We start from the raw sequence: 22,621 nt of genomic DNA on the forward strand, positions 1-22,621 counted from the left end.
CGCTATGGGTTTCGTTCAATTTTGCAATTCCGGTAGCAAAGTGTCCACTCATCGGATCTTGGGACTTACCTTTTCTCTTTGCTTCCTTTTGCTTATCTATTCCCAAGGGCCTTGCAAAAGAAGGAGACGGTGTCATTTCATCGACACCTTCATCTCTAGCATTTGTCTGTGCGGCTTCACGTTGAAATAATCTTCCCCATTGTTGGTCTGCATCAGTTCCCCACCTCGGACAATCCTTGAGGACGTTCCAAGCATGTTGCAACTTAAAAACTTGATTTTTTGGTGTTACTCTTGTCTTTTAAATTTCCATTGCTTTGTCACCCTATGCAAAAAATACATAATAATAATTAGTTGCAAAATAATATTATGTACATGACAAATAAAATATCAAGAACAAAACTCACAATTTCTATAGCACTCCTTCCACTAGCCATGCCAACCACGGCTCTCTCCAAGCTTCCCTTCCATAAAGTGCATGCTTTGTTGATAGTCTTCCATCGATCATAAACACCACTACTGTCCCGCCTGCCACCATTGCAATTTTCTTGAAACTTTGCAATGATTTTATCCCACAAAACCTTCTTATTTTGATTTGTGCCAACTGCACCATCTTCGCTAACAAAAACCCATGCCAAGCATAAAGCAACATCTTCCTCACAGATCCAATTATGACCTCTAATATGCTCTCTTGCCATGTCGAACAATTTGGAAATGGAAAGAAATGGTAGAAAGATAAATTGGAAGAATTGTAGGAGAAAATTGAGTTTTGTGTGGATGTTTGAACAAATACATAGGTATTTATAGAGTTTTTGGGTGAATTTTGAGTTAAATAATTTTTTTTTTAATTATTTTAACCATTGGATTTAAATTTAGGCTGTTAGATCTTCTTTTTTTTACCGTTAGATTTGATTATATTCAATCTCAGTCGTTGGATTCAATGTATTTTAAAATAACATATTCTAAAAAAAATAAATTTGAATCTGGACCGTTAGATCAACCAACAGTCCTTAAACCCTAGCTATTGGATGTCAATTATAGCCGTTGGGATGATGATGTTGGCCGACAACCAGCTGACTGCGGGGCCCACCCCTATCGGGAAAGCATTGTAGGCCCAGTGCGTGGGGCGTGTACTCGTGTGGGCGGGCCGAGAGTGGCCCAAGTTCCAACGAGTCCATTCGCATGGGGGGGAATTTGGCCCAGCTTTGGCATTTGGCTTTTAGCCCAAAGATTTGGCTTGGGTTGGAGCGGGTTTGGGGGAGAAATAGGGGGAAATTTGGCATTTAGCCCATTGTTGGAGATGGTTTGAGAGATGAATAGAAATATAATACACAATTCCAAAAGCATTCTCTTCTTGGCACCAGTGTTAGGTCGTAAAAATAGGAAAAAACCTAGTTGTGCACGATAGCACTGTCGCAGCTCAATCGTGTTTCGTGCACCGATCTTTGATCAGCGAGCGACTATTGTCGTTGCTAATTATTGATTAGCAAGTGACTATTGTCGTTGCTACTCCTCTCTGAATTCAAAATGAACAGTAAACTATGTGTGCCATTGCTGCCTATATTTCTTTGAAATCAATTTCAATCAGAAACCCATAACCTAATCATTAGTTTGTTGTTGAGTTAACTGCCAACCACCGCACTGATGCATACGCACTGACGCATACGCACCAGACTTGAACCACTGCCACCGACCCTCTATTAACATCGTCATTATTATCACACGGCTGCCAGGAACAACCACATGCATCCTACCGACCCAAATCGTCTTTGACCCCGACCCGACTGCATCCAACTACTACAACCCAACCAACTAGACCTATTGCCTTGCATCGTTGCAGTCCGACCCGACGTTGCAGTAGACCATGAACGCATCGTACCATCATGTTTTCTGCAATCACTTGTCACCGTATCTCAACCATGGACTCTAGAATCACGCTCGCACTAGACTTGTTGCACACCACTAGAAACCAGCAAATCCCATAATCGTCGTCTTCATGCATTGATCCATTCTTGTACGTGTTCTCACAAAAAAAAGAAAGAAGAAAGAAACACACCCCGGCCTGCGAATAATGACTATTCATGAGCTATGGTGTGAGCCATATCTTAGCTATAGAAATAAATTCTACAACCAAGATATGGTGGAAAATAAAATAAAATTATAATGATTACACCATACAACATATAACAAATGTTACATACAAATTTATCAAATACGCAGCGGAATAAAATAGTGTACAAATTAATTCACAAAAAAAAAACTACCAATTAGATGATAATTAAATTGTAACAATTCTTTCAAATGCATGAAATATATGCAAATGAGATGGATGAATGTATTCACTCTCTTCTAATCCCGCTAACACATACCTAATGCACCCAAGCATGCACGTTCCACCCATGCTTATACCACTTGGCTCCGAGTACGTTAGAATATGAGTTAACTCCCGTTCATCCCTTAAACCCAATTTTTGTAATTAAACTCTCAGTTTCCATTTTATTAAACAGGAACATCCCCCAATGCCCAGTGGTATATTCAAGCCTTTCCCTCGACGCCTGACATATACAAGATTTCATCATTCAATTTGTATACTCAAGCCCTGCACCCTATGCCTGACATATACAAGGTTCATTATTTTATATTCAACGCAAATTTCAGCTCTTGAATATCCTCACAACTCAAACACTTTACAAGACTCAACACAACTTTTTTTCTTGCTTTGCAATGCATATGTATATGTCATGTTCACATAGATATCAATACTCACTTCTTCTTTTTTAACAAGCCTGTAAGCTTCAACCTAAATCAAATTGATTAGTAACAAGAGTAATATAAGCATAATATTGACAAAATAATAATCTTTAATGCAAATGATAAGCAATATGTTACCATTTCCTCCCTCTTGTTCTCTTCACCACTTCCCTTTCCTCTTCTTTAATATATCTGAAATTCTACATACGTAGTAGGGTTCAGATTGCTGAAAAAACTTCCATGGAAGGGAGAGAAAGAAACTGGAGATGTTGGCCATGCAAAGAGGTTCACAGAGAAGGCTAGCTTAACCGAACATCAACTGTTCAAACTGGGGTACAAGTCAGTACATAGATTGGATTGTCGTGGGTTTTGGATATGTTATAGAGGAAATGATAAGGAACAACTTTTGTGAAGGAAGTGTTTTGATCGGAGCTATGAAAAATGGGGTTTTGGTACTCATAACATAGCTGTCCAGTTTTCTGCAGGATTAGAGACTAAGTTGGTATTTCAAACATATTGGACGATCGCACTGTTGGATTTTCCTGAAATTTGGATATATCATGTTACAGAGATAGACGAACAACTCTCATGAAGAAAGTACTATGATATAATCTATGGATGTTGGTTTTTTGATCTGTTAAATAGGCTGGACGAATTTCTAGTTTTTGGATATCTTTCTTTTGATAGATGAAAATGACGGTGAGTTTTGTGGAGATTTGTTGGGTAAGGTCTCATGTATTTTTTCTGGGATTTGTCTCACACTTTTTGTACATCATTCTTAAGGAAAATAAATGGAGATTTTCGATAGTTTGGTGGAAGTGCTTCTCATGGGAATGATCTCCAAAATATATAAACAACATATGATTTAAGTGGTTCGCCAAATCAACTACATTCACTGGGGTTTGCTTTCATTGTATTTCACTATATATACAAGGGACTTACAAATACAGCGAAAGATGGCTTAAAGCCTTAAGAACATTTTAAAAAAATATAAGAAGGTAATATGAAAGGGAGAATAGCTTTCTTGTTGGAGTGGTTCTTTCTTCTTCTTTTTTCTTCTTCTTCCTCTCTCTTTTTCTCCATGTCTTCCATTTGTGAGTGCACCTTCCTTGATAGAGATTGCATGACATCTTCCTCTCCAAAGAATCTCCACAAGTGTGCCAATAGAAAGAAAACAAGTGTTGTGCCAATCATTAGACATAAAATGTGTTCCAATAGAAACACACCAAATGTTAACCTAATTATCACCATGAAATGTGTTCCAATAATAAGGCAACAAATGTTGTCCTAATCCTTAGCAATGAAATGTGGTCCAATAGAAAAACAACAAATGTGAAGTTAATCAATATCATGCAAGGTGAACAAACACTTAAAAGCCACGTCCAAAGTCTAAGGGATATGAATCCCACCTCCTCAAATTTTGGAGGGATGAATCATCACCAAACATTTAACTCTTAGATTCCTAATGAATACAAACTTGCCAACTCACTCTTAAGTCAACTTCCACCTTCACATTTAGAGTGGTGAGTAATCACCAAATCATTAACTCCTAATGTTACAAACTCTCCACCTCATCTTTGAGAGAAAATAACAAAACAAAACTACTCATTTAGTCCAACCTCGAACTCTCGGCCCTTTGTAAGGAAAATCAAACCAAACTCATATAATCACTGACACACCCCGATCAAGATCAGGGCATGCTGGCCGTCACGTGGAAGTGACGTAACCATGTGCACAGTGCGGAAGCTAATAAAATAATAATGGAAATAGTAATACGAATAAATAAAAACTGGTTTACATAAAGTAATAACAAGTGCAAGCATAAGTGCGACACTAAGTTCAGAGCATAAAGCCTAAAGTAGTCCTAAAGAAAAAGACGCAACAACAGTACACCCGAAGGTGGCCCTACGCTGGTGATCGTCTGTCAGAAATGCCGGGAAAATCCTCTGGGAAACCACCAAACGTGCTAGCCAACTAGAACCTGGAGGGGCGCAAAACAAAAGCGTGAGTGGGCAAAAACAAAGCTTTTCGAAAACCATTTAATAAATGAGTTCTAACCCTTCGCCGTAAAACCTGTATACTTCCCAGAAAATAGATATATATATATATATATATATATATATATATATATATACACCAATCATGCTCAAGAATATGCTATGCCAAACCTCAAAATGAAATGTAAGCGCTCAGGTAAAAGTCATATCAACATCATATAAACTGTCAGCTGGAGTCACCTAACGTGACCTGTACGGCTGAATCTAGAGCTCAAATCTCAATCTCACTAACTAGACCTGCACACGAGTCGGAACCACCTAAAGTGGTCTGTACGACAGGCATGGGTGTAATGTATAAATACGCTCAAGTGCTACGATCACGTGAAGGCTGGGCGAATAATCGTGGGTCACCTACGAGTCGGAACCACCTAATGTGGTCTGTACGACAAGACTGTGCACCTAAATTGGATCCAAGCTGAGCGTGTGGTGCGGGAGGTGAACATCACGTGAAGGACTGTGCCCAACTCTGGGCGGGATCACTAACACCGGGGGTGCGGGTTATGAGCTCTCTAAGCATCTCGAATCACTACTGAATGTAAACATGAATAACACTTACCTGTCACTTACCTGTGCGTCCGCAGCACCAAATATACATATATATAAACAATTAACAATGCAACTAATCATGCATAACAACCGGCAATATAAATATGGCATATAAAGAATAAACGTTTTAAATTCACTTTCTGGAAAAAAAATATAAGTATATAGGTATATACGGAAAACCAAAAGACCACTCACTGGTATGTGGAAGGGTTGTAACCCCCTACCTCGAGTGACCACGCTCGTCCTCGGGATAGGATTCACCTATATGCGAAACAACTACAAAAATATTAATTTTAAAACACATAACCAACCTTTATAAATAACTTCTCATACAATGCTCAAATGGGGTGTATGAATACACCAACGTGATCTACTCAACCTCAGGAACATCCCCATATTTTTAAAATAATTTTTCACCGTCGCACGCGCCGGCCACGAGCAGGCACATGCCTGGCACGCTGACGGCGTCAGTTGACGCCGTCAGGAATATTCCGTTATCCCTAACGGTAACCGTCAATGGCGTCAGGAATATTCCGTCAGATTTGACGAAATATTCCGTCGTCTTCTCCGGCGAGGCTCCGGCGCCGTCGTCGGCGTCGGAAAATCGAGAAAAATTCAAATCGCGATATCTTCTTCGTTTTTCAACCAAATTTCACAAAATTGGTACCAAAATGAAGCTTACAACGAGATGAACACAATCATACCACTTTCAAGTGCTAAAATCCACGAAATCTCACCTGGAAAATCACCCCAACTCTGGCCAACCTCGAAACTCGTGATCCCGACGTCCAAAACCTTCAAACGAACCACCCCAAGCCTCCTAGGGACCTCACCAAGCTTCCTACAAGCTTGAAATTCCCAAAAATATGAGAAATTACGTGTGCATGAACAGTAACAACATCGGGTATCCCGAGTTCGACGTGAAAACGAAGGTATTCTTACCTGAAATGGGTATGATTGGACTCCTACGAGCCTCACGAGCATGGATATGTGCTTGGTTTCATCGACCTGTGGAGGTTTAGTGTGTTTGTGTGTGTGTCCGTACAATGGAGGAGGAATGGGGAAGGGAACTGGGCACGGGATAGGGGGTACAGGGCAGGGAAAGTGTGTAGGTGTAGGTTAGTGTGTGTGTGTGGCCCAAAACATGCCAACAAAAACCCAAAACAACCACAACACGTAAAGGAAACGCACTAGGGGCAAAATCGTATTTTCACGTGTACGCTTTAAAATTCCCGAGACGGGCTGTCACAATCACCCTTTTCCACTTCAAACTAAAAATATCTCTAATTACATATGAACATGAAATACTACTAACTAGTTTTTTTTTTTTTTTTTTTTTTTGAAATAATTTGTAGCAAAAAGGAGTTTACATTGAAACTATTTTACATATCGAAAGTAGGTTCTTGCATAAAATAAATCTAATAAAATCATTACGTAAAAAAAATAATTACCCACATACCCACATATATATATATATATATATATATATATATAACCTTTTTTTTTTTAAATACAGTGTATTACAAAATGAGAAAAGAAAAAGACAAGAAAAAAGAGAAAAAGAAAATTTTTGATTTTTGTTTTTTTTTTTTTGGGCCCGCGTAGGCTCACTTATCTGGGCTTGATTTGATTACAAATTTAGGGTCCATCATTCTTTCCCGTTCCGCTTAACTCACTTAGTGCAATGACATCAGAGGCTTGTGTCCATCAAAATCAATCTAACCGAACAAGACAGGAAAGTATGACCAATTGTAAGGCTTTCCAAGTTTATACATTACAGATAAGGCATAGAACTGATTATGATGATACTGAATGACACGCCCCGACCCCAATATTCCCCGAATACCAGGATAGGCACGTGCTGGCCGACACCCGTGGGTGACGAAAGCCATTTATTGAGTGCAAATGCTGAAAACAAGGGATAAATAAGGTTTATAAATATAAAAGAATAATTAATATGCAAATAAGGACAGTGTTCAGAGCACATCTCTAATCTAGAACACTAGAAGAAAATAGTGGGTCCTACACCGAGAGGACTCGAAGATGCCGATGCGGAAGTGTCTGGACGTCGGGATTGTATGCCTCGATTCTAAGTCCTGAAGGGGGCGCAAAACAAACATGAGTGGACCAAGTTGATATATATATATATATATATAATAAAACAGTTATCAACATACTAACCCCCAGGTTTTATGAAAACACAAATATAATGATAAACATAGGTTTTCCGAAACCTAGCATGTCGTGCAATGTCTTAAATCATAATTCGCATAAACAATAAACACTAGTGAATGTTCGATACAACACTTCAGGCCCCATGCCGGCTCCCCGTCTCTGAGCAGACAATCAGAGGAAAATACACTTCAGGCCCCTTGCCAGCTCCCCGTCTCTGAGCAGACAGTCAGAGGAAAATACACTTCAGGCCCCTTGCCAGCTCCCCGTCTCTGAGCAGACAGTCAGAGGAAAACACACTTCAGACCCTATGCCAACACCAAACCGTCGCCCGGGACGGACTGGATCTATCCCTACATATATTGAAAATCAACTTCATAGTATAAAGTCATCCATCATCTATACTATAAAGAGGTGTTCTAAACATGTTCTCAATATCATATCGTCATCCATCAGATATTCTATAAGAACATGGGTTATAGGAAAAATAGTAATAATTCAAACTAGCCTCAGTAAGCATGTTATCTCGTAAAACGTTTCATAAAACATAATCATCAAATCATGCTTTTCATGTATGCATTTATACTATCAAAACATGCATTTTTAGAAGGGGTCCACTCACAGTACTTTACCGTCGAAAAGCCATGTCATCTAGCGAAGAAGTAAACGCCACAGATAATCGCCCCTAAGCACATAAATGGTACATTTAGTCAAACTCTACTCAACCGATTGAATTTGGGAAAACGGACATCGGAAACGGGTTCAGAACGTCGAAATTAGCCTAGGAGGGGTCCCGCACGAAAACCCAAAAAGTCAACGGTCAAAGTCAACGTTGACCGTTGACCGGTCAAAATCAAAGTCAACAATGACCGTTGATCGAGTCAACGGTTAGACCGGGTCCGGGTCAACAGGTCAAACGGGTCTGGGTTTGGATCCGGATTGGGTTAAAGGGTTTGGGTTAGGGTAAATGGGTTTAGGTTTTAGGTGGGTTGGGTTTGGGCTTGAACCTCACGGCCCAATGGCCCAATTAAAAAGGGTTTTGGGCTTGGCAGAAAAGGCCCAAAGGCCTTGAATGTTCGCCAGATTCCAAGGAGGGAGAAGGCCGGTTTTCGGCCGGAGAATTCCCAAGCTCCGATGAAGCTCAAAACTCAACCAAAACATGTCATTCAATATATCAAATTGAAGCCCCGAAGGTAAGTAATTGAAATATACCCTTGGTTCCCGTCATCGTGGTCGGAGTTGGCCGGAAAACAGCCTGGAAGCCACGGGTGTCCGCCGGAAACTGGGTAAGATTCAAATGAGTGTAACTTATTCAATACTCAATGAAATTAGGTGAAACAAAAAGGAAAGTTGTAGTACTCAGCGAGACGAAGAGAATGATACCTCACAAGCTGGCCAACTCGCCGTGGTTTAGCCGGAAATTGCCTCGAAAAGGGTGGTGCTCGCAGGAAAAATGGGGAAATGTCTCTGAGGTGATTTCTTCATGGTTTGACGTCCAAAACACAACCACGGGGTTAGAAAAGAGTTATAGGTGTAGGCATAGGTGTGTGTGTGTGTGTGTGTGTGTGTGTGTGTGTGTTCTGCTCGGAGGGAGGGAGAGAAAGACAGAGAGAATGGGTGAGGGAGAGAGTAAGAAGAAATAAAAGAAAGGGAAAGGAAAAGGGAAAGGGAACCGGGGACAAAACAGGGGGTGGGCCCCTTGGGCTCACAAATTAAGGCTAAAAAAACAATTTTAAAAAGAAAGGTATCCCCCAAACTTAGTGAAAATACAAAAATACCCATTTTCTTCCGTAAATCCCGGGACGGGTTGTTACACTGAACATATGACTTGTGATCCTAAATAGGTACAAGCCTTAAAATCGTCCAACAAAACTTTCGTGAGGGTTGCCAACAATAATGCTGCCCCCATTATTAGGGGAGCTGCTCTTCATTTTTGATACCCTTAATCTTGATACCGTACTTGTTGTTCCTTCCCTTGATTATAGTTTGTCATTTGTTACTCAAATAACTATCGCCTACATTGTCTTGTAATTTTTTTGCCTTCTTTTTGTATTTTTAAGGACATTCAAACTTGCAAGACGATTGGTTATGGTGTTAGAAAAGGGAGGCTCTACTAGTTGGAGCTAACATCGAACAGTATCTGAATGTTTACTCAAGCATTTGTCATGGAATGATCTCAAAAGGAGAGGAAAAAAGTTTTGGAGGTTTGCTTGTGGCATCGTTGCCTTGGACATGCTTCTTTCAAGTATTTACAGAGGTTGTGGCATCGTCGCCTTGGTGTTTGTGAACTATCTAAAAGTCATCGTACTTCGTTTTTGTCAAGTTTGAATAAAAGTCCAGTTCCATTTATGATCATTCATTCTGATGTTTGGGGATCTTGTAAAACTACTACATTTGGGGGCTCATTGGTTTGTTACTTTTATTGATGATTGCATACGTATGACTTAGGCTTGTTTGATGAAGTCCAAAAGTGAAGTTCCTTATTTGTTTCAATGTTTCCACAAAATGGTGCAAGTACAGTATAAGTCATAAATATAGGTCTTCAAGAGTGATAATAGTAGCTAGTATGTGAACTCTGAACTTTATGCCTTCCTTGATCATCATGGTATTGTTCATCAAACCACATGTCCATTTACTTCACAATAAAATAGGGTTGTAACGAAAGAACCATCAACTTCTGGAGGTTGTTCATGCTATCTTGCTTAAGGAACGTCTTCCCTTATCTTATTGGAGATAAGTTCTTACCTCAATCGCGTATCTCATTAATCGTGTTCCATCTCGATCAATTGATTTTCAAACACCACTTCAAGCTCTATCCTCACATGTTGAAGCTCTTACAGTCCCTAATCTTTCACCTCATGTGTTTGGCTGTGGAACATTCATTCATCTCCATAAACAATAAAGAAATAAGCTTGAACTTTGGGCCACATAGTGTTTGTAGGATATGCCTTAAATAAAAAAGGATATCAATGTTATCACCATCCGTCGAAAAGTTGTTTGTCACTATAGATGTTGCATTTCATAAGACTGATATGTACTTTGCCAATCCCGGGTTTTCACTTTAGGGGGGAGAATTAGAAAGAAGTTCAAACTCTTGATTATACTATTTTGGATATAGATATTGTGAATGATTTAGATTTAACTAGTGATGTCTTAGAAACCAATGGTGATCGTTCACAAGAAAATATTGTTGTGAATGACTTGGAATTAAGTGGTAATACCTTGGAGACAAGTGGTGATCATTCACATGAAAACAATGTTGAAAACCTTAAAAGGGATGAGCCGATGCAAGAAACCTCACTGCCATCCTCACTGCCAGACAACTCAGTGCCACCAGTCATCTCACAGTCAATCTCACCACCCTTAAGCCCCATACCTATAAGCAATCGTCTTCGATCCCAGATGCACCACCTCCACATCATTTCCCTGACTATGTCAACCAAGGTATTCCCAAAATTATTTACGAAACTGATCACAGACTTGTAGAGATGAATGCATAGTAACTAGAAGATCACAGACTTGCCAGCTAGATGTAAATAAGTTTATACTATGAAGTACAAAGCTGATGAGACAGTGGATCGCTTTAAGGAAAGATTGGTGGCGAAATGGTACACTAAAAAAATATGGAATCGACTATACATATACATTTGCCCCTATGGCCAAGATCAACACAGTTCGTGTTTTATAAAGGTATGTCCCTTACAACCGTTCAACGTGAAGAATGTCTTCTTGCATGGAGATTTGACAAAAGAGATTTATATGGATCTTCCATCAGGATGTAACGCTCCAGATAAGTACAAAAGAAAGGTGTGCAAGTTGAAGAAATCTTTGTATGGTTTGAAGCAGTCCCCTCGAGAATAGTTTGAAAGATTCACAAAGTCTTTGAGAACCTTTAGCTACAGACAAAGTAACACAGATCATACTTTGTTTTTGAAAAACGAAATGGAAGCTAACTACACTCATTGTGTATGTAGATGACATGGTGGTAACAAGGAATGATTTGGAAGAGCGTGCGACCTTGCGAAGATACCTGTTTATAGAATTTAAGATGAATGACCTTGGATCCCTGAAATATTTTCTAGGAATTGAGGTATTGAGAAGCAGTTCTGGAATTTTCTTGTCTTAAAGGAAGTGTATATTATTGATTTACTGCATGAAACTGGCACATCAGCTTGTCAGCCAGTAGCTACACCATAGGAGGAAGGGTTGAAGCTTAGTGTTGATCCTAATCTAGTACTAGTTGGTAAAGAGAGATACCAAAGGTTAATAGGTCATTTAATGTACTTAGCACACACAAGACCAGACCTTGCTTATGCCTTGAGTGTTGTAAGTCAATACATGCACGACCTTGGAAAACAACATATGAATGCAGTAATGAGGATTTTGCGATATATGAAGGGAAGTCCGGGCAAAGGAATTTTGTTTAAAAGGAATAACCATTTTAGAATTGAAAGTTATACTGATGTAGGTTCGGTGGATGATAGGCACTTAACATCAGGTTACTTGATATTTGTTGGTGGTAACTTGGTTACTTAGAGAAGTAAGCAACAGAATGTGGTTGCCCATTGTTGTGCAGAAGCTAAATACAAAGGTATGACCTTGTGGATTTGTGATATTTTGTGGCTTAAACTTTTGTCAAGCGATTAGGTATAAAGCATGATCATCCCATGCAACTATTTTGTGATAATAAAGCTGCTCGTGACATTGCACATAATTCGGTACAACATGATAGGATAAAATATGTTAGAGTTGATCGATTCTTCATTTAAGAAAAATTAGAAGGGAAAATAAATGAGGTACCAACATAAGAACGGAAGATCAGTTAGCAGATATCCTTAAAAAGGCTATTTCAAGTCATAAGTTTTCAAGTTTTTTACACGAGTTGGGCATGTGCGACATATATGCACTAACTTGAGAGTGTTAACTTTTTTATATTCCTATAATCTCAAGATTCTTAGTTAAGGATGATTTCATGTAAATTAGTTCTTTCCTTACTGATATGATTGTATCATCTTATATTTTTATTTGTTGAAGAACAATTTTTGCTCAATTCGTTGATTACTAATTCCTTGCCATTAGTTTTCATCTGATTAATGAGATCAAACACTTTAACCAAATAAACAGAAAGAGAATCATCATCACTCATTCGTGGATATTCAAATTCATGCCAGAATCATCATCACTCATTCGTGGATATTCAAATTCATGCTTGAGTCCTTGAAGCTTGACTAACTTCACTTTTTATCACCATTGAACTCTTGCTTGAGGATGTCCCAAGCAGCCTTAGCAGTTTCTTTATTGGCATCCAAAGAAAATTTTGATCGGATACAACACCGTGGATGATTCCGAGTGCTCAAGCATCTTTGACTATGTTCTCTCTCAATAGCTTCTTTTCGTCAGCGGAGAGGTCTTCATCTTTCTTTTCTGGCGATGTAAACCCATTCTTAACCAAGTCCTAGAGCTCATGAGATCGGAAGATGGTTTTCATTTTGATTTGTTAGAAATCGAAGTTATCCCTATTGAATATTGATGCCTCCAGTTCAGTCCCTCTAGATACAGCCATGTTAGACTCAAATCACTAGCTCAAGATTTTTGTTCTTGAACCAACGCCCAGATTTCAAATCAAAACAGGCTCTGAGGCCATCTTAAAATTCAAACTCTGATTACCATAAATGTAATTCAAAATGTAAGCTATAATTCTCGTATGATGTGAAAAATAAAGAAGAAAGAATGGATACACAGAGGGTTTGTCGCAGAGAGAATATAACTTTTGCAGCTAGGATTCTCATTCATCACACTGAACATATAAGCTCAACATCAGTACAAAAAGAACCGTTGGAGGGGAGAGAGAGAACTAACAAACTCAATCAACCTCAGCCTTCCATTGTATCTAGCCTATGAGCTAATGGAAAGTGTACCATTACATAGCTTACGAGTTAATAAAAGAACTCTCCGATAACATAATTACATGTGTAAAATCTGAATGCGGGATTGATATTCTCAACACTAACTTCTCCTAGTCCAAGCCAACTTCTTTGTATATGGTGACATGGTGATCGGGATTGCTATTTTGCATAAGGTAGCTAATGCGTTTATAACCAGCAGATTCTTTAAAAGTTGGGCTGCAATTGCCCTTGGCTCCAATACTACTAGTGATATAGTGCCTGTATCAGAATTTGATGCTCTAGCATTACTTTTTCTACCACTGGATTTCCTGACAAACCTTCCATGCAAGTTGTCCAAGAAAGCTATGTGACTCAGAAAACGTTTGTGTTAAATTAATGCTCCAAAGATTGTTGCTCTCAAGACCAAAACTACAAGTTCCACCATGCCAAATCCTACCCGCATCGAAGTTGTGTCCGTTCTCATTTGGAAATCCGCGATGGAAGCATCAAGATCAAACTTGAGTTTTGTAAGGCCATCCATCTGGTGTCAAATTGTGAACATAAGGAATATATATATTGGTTCAGCCTTCGATAGAAGATGTATTGGGAAATGTTGTTGGTTATTTTGTAGTAAAGACAGAAGAAGTGATGAAGATCACGATGATATTCAAAACTTGGTTGCTAAGTAGAGGAAAGGCTTTGAGGAATTTAAGGTGCGCTATGCTAATGGAATAAGGGGAATGATGTATTTCAATTCTCTATGGAATTTGTTAAGTGCATCCAAAATGAGGATATGGACAGTTATTGTAACTCAAGTTGGTGCAGGTTTCCTTTCCACTCAGCCAAGTTTGAAGGGGAAGACCATCATGGATGGACATCCCTAGTAACCGAGAAATGAAAAACACGATGACGTTGGTGGATGTAAGTGATTGCATCACCATAGAATTGTGCACGACTTTGAAAGAACAGAATATGGCCTCTTTCGAAATCAACCAGGAATTGCTTGCATATGCTTCTTGGAATACGAGTATCATCCTGTAACAATTAATACCAAGCAGAAGTTGTGTACGTACACTTCTCGACTATGAACATGTGTACAACTAAATTACAGACAGTCATAATAAGGTTTACAAGTTCAATTCAAACCAGGTAACGAGCCAATGAATCTCATTTTCTTTGGCACTATAACCTTTTGTTGTGTTATTCAATAAACACTGATGTTTTTCAATTATATATCTGAAATATGTTTCACCTATGTATATCTCAATATTTATATCTCTTTTTTCTTCCTTTTTCAAATGAGGCTTCTCTAGCAATTGTACACTTATTATTCTCTAATAACGTTTTTAAAACTTGTTAAACAGTACAATTCGAGTAACACATTTTCCCTTTCTAGAAACCCAGATCCAGAGCCTCATCTCCAGCTTCAACTTTTAGCCACCGCCCCTTGCGCTTGCTCGGGTTAGGTGGCAACTTGCTACTTCCTCCTCTTTCTAGTCTTCTTCTTCCCTCATTTACCGTTTTCTTCTTTTTCCTCCCCTCTCACTTCCTCTGCATCCATATCTTCCTCTCCTCTTTCCAGTCTCATTCTTTTGTTTTATTCATGATTCTCCCCGAGTTTATCTCAGTTCTTCCTTAATCGAGTCTCAACTATCCGTTGAGCTTGTCTCAAGTTTGGGCTCCATGCCCCTTATCCGGCGTCTTTTGCCCACTTTTACTGCTTTATGTCTTTTAATTTTCTGTCTTCTCTCTTCCTTAGTTATGATACTCCATCCTCATCCCACCATGTACTCAGATAGGCGGGCTCCGATCAAGAATTGGATACCAAATCCACTACCCTCCTTCACTTTCCTTTTCCCAACCGGCATGCCTATGCCGAATCCCTATCAAGGCCAAGTCTTGGGTATTTTACATACCTCCTTAGCCTCACTCTCTACCCGTATGATACTTTGTTTGTATATATTTGCAGGGGTTTGTGAAGGGGACTTGGATCTGGTGTCTACTTTCTCGGGTCAGAGTTTGGCTTCCTCCGAAGATGTGACAACGGCGGCAATCTGGTTTATGCAGGTTGAGGTAAGGGTTCTTTTGTTTTTGCAACCTTTGGGCCTATGTTTGTGACGGCCTCCCGTTGTATCTTGGGTTGTAGCTCTCATTTTACTTGGGCCATTAGTTACATAAGGAAAGGAAGTAAAAAATTGTAAAGTAAAACATTATTGTTTCCTAGTTACGGAAGGGTAAAAATGTCCAAGAAGCCAATTAGGCTTCGTATGAACTCTTGGCTAAAATCCAATCCACAGCAGGAGGAGAAAAACTTGTATGGGGCTTGGCTTGCCACTAGACTTCGCTGAATGGCACTACAATCCACTTAAAACTTGTCACGTGGCAAGTCTTAAATATATTCTTTTATCATTCTTTTATATTTAAAATTTTTATAATTATTTTTTAACTAATTAATATTATATATATATATATATATATTAATGTTATGTTTCCTTTTTTATTTCTTTCCCCCTATTTTTTTTTTCTTCCCAAATCCCCCCACCGTGGCAAGTCTTAAATATATTCTTTTATCATTCTTTTATATTTAAAATTTTTATAATTATTTTTTTAACTAATTAATATATTATATATATTAATGTTATGTTTCCTTTTTTATTTCTTTCCCCTTTTTTTTTTCTTCCCAAATCCCCCCCCCCACACACACTTTGTTTTGCCGTAGGTCATAGGACTCCCTCCCCTTTCTTTCTTTCCCAATTTCATTTCTTTCTTTCTTTAAATAAAATAAAATAAAGTTATGCACCCACTCCAAGTTTATCATGGAAAGCAACCAAGTATCTGTAAGCTTCAGCGTCTGAATGCACCACCATTCCGATTTTCAGATCTTCTTCAAACTCCATTGCCTCAGCAGCAACCTATCAATTGAAAAAAAAAAAAAAAAATCAAAGATTAGACTAATATATTAATTAAAGACTCATAATAAAGAAGGTAGCAAACATAGAAGATACCCTAATTCATATTATAAATATAAAAAATCCAAAAAACCTCACCCGAACCCAAAAACCCCCAATTAAAAGAAAAGAAAATAACCCTACTACATCTATATATGTGGGTTATTCATGTCACATGATCAAAGCAACTATTGTATAAAGAAAGAAAAAAAACTTACAGATTCTTAGTTGCTTTCCATGATAAAATTGGAGTGGGTGTAGAACTTTTTATTTTTTTTTTTATTTTTTAAAAGAAAGAAAGAAACGAAACTGGGAAAGAAAGAAAGGAGTAAGAGTACTGAAACCTAAGATCTACGACAAAACAAAGTTGCCCCGGGGGAGGGGGTGTGGGGTGGATTTGGGAAGAAAAAATATAGGGGGAAAGAAATAAAAAAGGAAACATAACATTAATATATATAATATATTAATTAGTTAAAAAAATAATTATAAAAATTTGAAATATAAAAGAATGATAAAAGAATATATTTAAGACTTGCCACGTGGCGAGTTTTGAGTGGATTGTAGTGCCACTCAACAAAATCCAGTGGCAAGCCAAGCCCCACACAAGTTTTTCTCTGGTCTGAGAGTCAAAGAGTTTTTTTTCCACCATACTGTTACGTAATAAAACGATACTACAAGAAAAAACAGTGCTAAATCCTTGCATGCTTTTGTTTGTTTTAATAAGTTATGGAATACATTACTATATAAAAGGATTTGAATGTGCCATTTTTTTGAACTTGGACATTTTAAGTTCGCCCCTCCCCCTGACATATTCTGGCTTCGCCACTGCCCACACCTTCCAAATTCATGTTTACTTTCTCTGTACTTAAAGGGGCATGTCTGGTTCATGATCAAGAATAATTTTACCTTGCAACTAATTGTAACTAGTTAGTTAATTTCCCTTCTCCATTCGTCGTGACGTCGAGTTTATATAGCGACAGTGCTGTAATCAATTAGGTTAAATAGTTCCAAGTAATGAAATTATGTTGAAATAGTATTTGTTGTTTAGATTTGGCAGATCTGTACGTATTCAAGTACTCTATATTCCTCCTGTAGCTCTACGCCTATTGTGATGTTTTAATCTTCCAAGTCTGCTTCGATTTCCTTTCTTTGTCCTTTTGATTTTATTTTATGATATAACGATATGCTTTGGTTGGAGTGAGCACTTCACTATATATAGTACTAGTGGTCCTGCGGTCCATAGAATTATTTAAACACTGTTAACTTTGTTTTTTATTTATAACCTTTGTCAAACTCTTTTGTAAATACCCTTTTTTGCTACTTCATGACTTTGTAAAAACTCTCTAGAAAGCACAATCGAGGAGCTTCTGTCTAAACCATCGCGTTAATATGTCATACCAGATCAATTTTAAGCACATAATAAATTAAAAATTCCAAGAATATTTTGCCCCTTAAATGTAAATGACACTTTTTTTTTTTTTTTTTTTGGACGAACAAAGTATAATTCATTAAAGAGAAAGCTAATACAAGGTAAGGACAACTCCAAAAAAGAGTCCAGAAAAGCCAAGCAAAAGCCCAACACCATAAACGAAAATTACAATGAAAAGTCCAGAAAAGCCAAGCAAAAGCTCAACACCATAAATGAAAATTACAATGAGAAGGGCCCAAAGTGAGCAGCCCATAGCAACAACCAAATCGAAAACCATAGACAGCCACCTCCACCAACACAGTCGCATCGCCACCGCGGATCCGTCACCACCACCCGGAAAAAGGGCCAAAGAACCAAAAGGATGAACGGAAAATGGGGGTAGGCAAGTTACCCACATTGGAAGCGCTCCCATAATCCTACCAAGTAATGCAAAAAGCACTTTAAATTTTGCGAAGCAGCAAGGGTAGATGGTAGGAGATTCACGGTGAGAAGCGATGATTGGAGAGGAACAAGGCAAAGAAAATAGATTTGAGATAAACTCAAGGAATACTGAGACCAAGCTTAAAGCAACCTGAGACACAAAATGCTCAGACAGAAAGCAAAAGAAAGCTAAAAGCATAAATAGATAAACTAAATCTCCAACCTTGGTGGCTTGGAGAGGGAAAAACTGTGGTGGAGCTGGAGGAGAAAGAGGAGATGGGGAAATCGGGAGGATAGACAACGAAAGAAGGGGAGAAAAAAAGGAAACAAGGGGGAGAAAAAGGAAGAGGAAGAAGGGCGAAAAAATAGGAAGAGATAGACGAAAGGGATGAAAATATAGGGTGGACGAACGAGGAAGATAGAGGAGGACGAGGAAGGGAGGGCTAGGCTGCCACCGACCTCAAGCCTGAGCAAAGTGGCCGATGGCAAAGGAGGTTTCAGAGGTTAGGCGCTTTACTTTGGGGGAAGGAGATGGCACAGAGTCATAGGTGAAAAGCTTCTGCAAACCCCACTACTTTGAAGTCCTAAAGGGGTGTTTGTTTGACCGGATTAGGGGGGATTGGACCAGACTAGACTAATTGCTAGTGTAGTTTCATGTTTGGTTTGCACAAGGATTAGGTTTAATGGGATTAGATGGGACTCGCTGGGATTAAAGACTTCGTTAGGAGTTCTTGGCCAAGAACTTCGGCGGGACTTGTAAGACCACCTGCAAGAGAAAACCTTGCTCTTCATGCGAGAGAGAGTCGTCGCCATCACTCCCTGCATTCCCTACTCCCTCCTTGCCATGCTTCCTCATCCTCATCCTCATCTCTACGTCCTGCTTGCCCTCATCAGCATCCTGGTCACCCTCCACCTAAATCGCTCCTCCTCTTCCCCCGTTCGATCCCCGTCGAAGTAACCCTCTCTCTTTACGTCTCTCACTCTCTTTGGTTCTTTTGAAATTTTTCCATCTGTTTTTTTATTTGTTATTTATTTATGGAATCTAGGTTTATTGAAAGGTGTTGAATTTCAAAATTTAAGTTGAGTTTTTGCAGGTTGTATAATGTGATTTAGTTAAGGTTTATGTGTTAGAGTTTGTCAATCTGTTAAATTTTATGGACTGATTGGATTCTACCCGTTCCGTTGACTATTTGATGGGTTACAAGCAGATTGTTAAGTGTGTGTGTGTGTGTAGTGTGCAATGTGCAATGTGCTCCAGGGCTCCAGGGACAATGACATGGAGAAAGAGTCCCTGCTTGTAATTTCCAGGAAGAAGAAGAAGAAAGAGTCCTTGCTTGTAATTTCCGAAGAAGAAGAAAGAGTCCCTGTTTGGACCCAATTTGAGTTGTTTGTGCTAATTTGGTGTCGGATTTGTGAATTGCATGTTGAAAATTTTATTATCCTGCTTCTTAGTCCGACACTGCACCAAACGCATCACTAAGTTAATCCAACTTAATCTAGTCTAAGCTAGTCCAGCTTAATCCCTGCAACTAGTCCAGTCCGAGACAGTCCGGTGCAACAAACGCACCCTAAATGTAAATGACACATAAAAGGTTAGAATATATCACAATTTGGTCACGGGTGACATTACACCACGATTCGGTCACGGGTGGCATTAAAATCACGATTCGTGTACGGTACATATACTTGGTGGATTAAACCACACTCATCTAATTAATGACACATTTAATAATGCAAGGGTAATATACAAACTGAGCTTCATTTCTCTTATTTCTTATTAAATATGACATGTAGATACATAGACCAAAAGTCCACTACAAACATACATAATTATGTTTCAAGTCTCCCACCAATCAATGTCTTGCTTACCATAATAATATAGAATCACTCAAAATATAAGGTCCATAATAAACTCCATAATTTCTCCATTTTTTTTTCTCATATATATATTACTAATACTATTAGATATAAAGAACTATTATTGACGCTCTAAAAAATTCATTTGGCACTCCTCACAAGTGTATTTTTCTTTCTAAATACAGAAAGTTTGGAGTGCAAAATGAGAATTTTAGGAGTGTTAATTCTAAGATATAATATTAGAACTATAAGAGCTATATGTGACATTGACCTTAATTAGCCCTCTCAAACCACAATATCGACATCTTCTTTTCCGCATTGGCCACCCTTGCCTATTTTTGCCAAAATAGGCGTCAAATCTCTAGGGTGCACGTTAACCCTGAGGCCATACTTCATGAACAATGTCAATGACATCTTCTGCTCAACCCGGTGGCCTGGCACCACCGCGAGCCTGTGCCTCAGCAGCACCGCTGCCGCGATTGACTTCATTTGCAAGTAAGCTAAATCCTTGCCTAAGCAAATTCTCGGACCGGCATTGAAAGATACAAATTTGTAAGAATCTTGTGCCTCCATTTTTTTGCCATCAGAAGACAACCACCTCTCCGGCTTAAACTCTAGGCAATCTTCACCCCAAATGAACTTCATGCGACTGATTGCGTAGATTGAATATGTGATTGAAGATCCGGCCGGTACAAAAGTCCCGCTCGGCAAAATGTCGTCGTTGATTGTCTGCTTGGAGTCTTGTGGAACGGAAGGGTAAAGCCTTAGGGTCTCGGACAATGCGGCCTTAAGGTATGTCAGTCGATCAACTTCTTCAAAGAACAAGGGCTCTTTCACCCACTTGGAAGTATCACTGCCACGTGTCTCCATCAGAACGGTGCAAATTTCAAAAAGGATTTTCTCCTCAACTTGTGGGTTTTGAATCACCAACCAAAAGAACCAACTCAGCGCGACCGATGACGTGTCACGTCCAGCTAGGATGAAGTTGAGCGCCACCTGTTGGAGGAATTTGTCGGAGTAGGAATTTTTCTTCATGAACCGAGACAACAAGTCATCATGTGGGGTCCCATTGCAAAGACCTTGTTGCTGGCTTTCCAACTCGAGCTTACGCGCGTTGATGATGGCGGATAGGTATTTATCGATGCGATGGAGGCTATGGTTCAAGCTGACTTCCATTCCGAGCCCAAGCCACTTTTTGAACTTCCAAATGATTTCCGGCAAGATAAAGCGTTGCAACGTGGCTTCCGTGGCTCCGTCGAAAGCATTTGCGAATTCATTTTCGGGAAGGCCCGGAGCTAGCGTCTGTGGGTCTTTCCCGAAGGCCAACCCGCATATGTTATCGAAAGTGAGCCGGAGCAAGAGATCTTGAAGATCTACAGGCTTAGCTTCGTTCTGAGCCGTCTCAAGAACCGGGCAAAACCTAAGCTCGATGGCTCGGCTCACCCAACGGGCCATGGCTTGGCGGAGCGTTCGGGTGGTGAATTCCAGTGCCGCCGTCTTGCGCTGGAACAGCCACGTGTCACCATCACTGTTGAAGATCCCATCACCAAGCAGATCATGGAACACAGCTTGCCAGGTAGGACCCTTGGGGTAATTATCAAACCGAAGCTTCAGAATGTGCTCCAAGTTCTTGGGGTCGCATGTGACAGTCACAAGCCCTTGCTTGCGTGCCAGGAAGGGAATGGCACAGGTGCACGTCTGGTACGTGCCACCGCACGCGCGGAGATTATCGGCGATCCAGTCGTGCATCCGGTTCACGTTCTGGATGAGACCCGGAAGGCTGCCGACTACCGGCCAGACACGTGGACCGTACATTGACCGTGAGATCATCTTGAACCAAAATAAATACGCCGCTATGGCTGATAAGATCATTAAAGCCATTGATGCCTCCATCTAATAACTGATTAGCAAGCCCGCGCTTGAAAATATTTAAACCACTTCACTTCCCAGTAATACGAAAGTTAACCCCTGACCCAAGTAATTAAACTGATCCAAGAAAAAATGGACGGACAAGCAAGAACATGAAAAATTAAGTAACAAAATGAAAAACCCGAATCGAAACTGAAAGACGAAAGAAATCCCAGATAAATTGTGAAGAAAAATGAATATCTGGCAGGCTAGGGTTTGGAATGTGAGATCTGGATTAGGGTTCTGCGACAATGTGCATGATGAAGGAGAAGAAGAAGAAGAAGAAGAAGAAGAAGAAGAAGAAGAAGAAGAAGATGGAGAGTGAGGCAATGAATAGAAGGAAAGGAAAAGAAAAAATGTCACTTATAACACGAAGAGGAGGGGAGAAGAGGGGCCGGGGAATAATTAGGGAGGCTGAAAAAGCGGTTCGTTTCTCTTTTTCTTTCTTTTCAGTCCATTAATTTCGTTTCACTTTCTCTCAATTTCTGTCTAATCATTCATATACATATGTATACATACATACACACATACACACACATATACAAGAGAAATTATCTAGAAACTGTCAAAATTTATAATTAATACTAGCGGAGGTAAGGTAGTTGGCCACCCTTCCTATGTAAAAATTTTATAAATTAATTATAAGCGTGT

At 39.4% G+C, this 22,621-nt stretch overlaps 1 protein-coding gene across 1 annotated transcript; it reads right to left on the reverse strand.

Moving 5' to 3' along the window:
• Nucleotides 1-603: 603 nt before the first annotated feature.
• On the reverse strand, nucleotides 604-22,311 carry LOC103963865 (cytochrome P450 86A22). Its single transcript, XM_048589645.1, has 3 exons — nucleotides 20,342-22,311; nucleotides 13,851-13,857; nucleotides 604-615 (listed from the first exon to the last, which is right to left on the reverse strand). Exon 1 carries the CDS (start codon nucleotides 21,953-21,955, stop codon nucleotides 20,348-20,350), a length of 1,608 nt encoding a protein of 535 aa, XP_048445602.1. The 5' UTR covers nucleotides 21,956-22,311; the 3' UTR covers nucleotides 604-615; nucleotides 13,851-13,857; nucleotides 20,342-20,347.
• Nucleotides 22,312-22,621: the final 310 nt, after the last annotated feature.

This window comes from the organism of the source record quoted next, unplaced genomic scaffold, assembly GCF_019419815.1.
Source record: "Pyrus x bretschneideri cultivar Hongxiangsu unplaced genomic scaffold, Pyrus_bretschneideri_v1 Contig3, whole genome shotgun sequence".
Classification (NCBI taxonomy): domain Eukaryota; kingdom Viridiplantae; phylum Streptophyta; class Magnoliopsida; order Rosales; family Rosaceae; genus Pyrus; species Pyrus x bretschneideri.

What these genes read in the sequence shown, in the direction of transcription:
- LOC103963865 (XM_048589645.1), bottom strand. Translation starts at nt 21,955, where the DNA reads ATGGAGGCATCAATGGCTTTAATGATCTTATCAGCCATAGCGGCGTAT.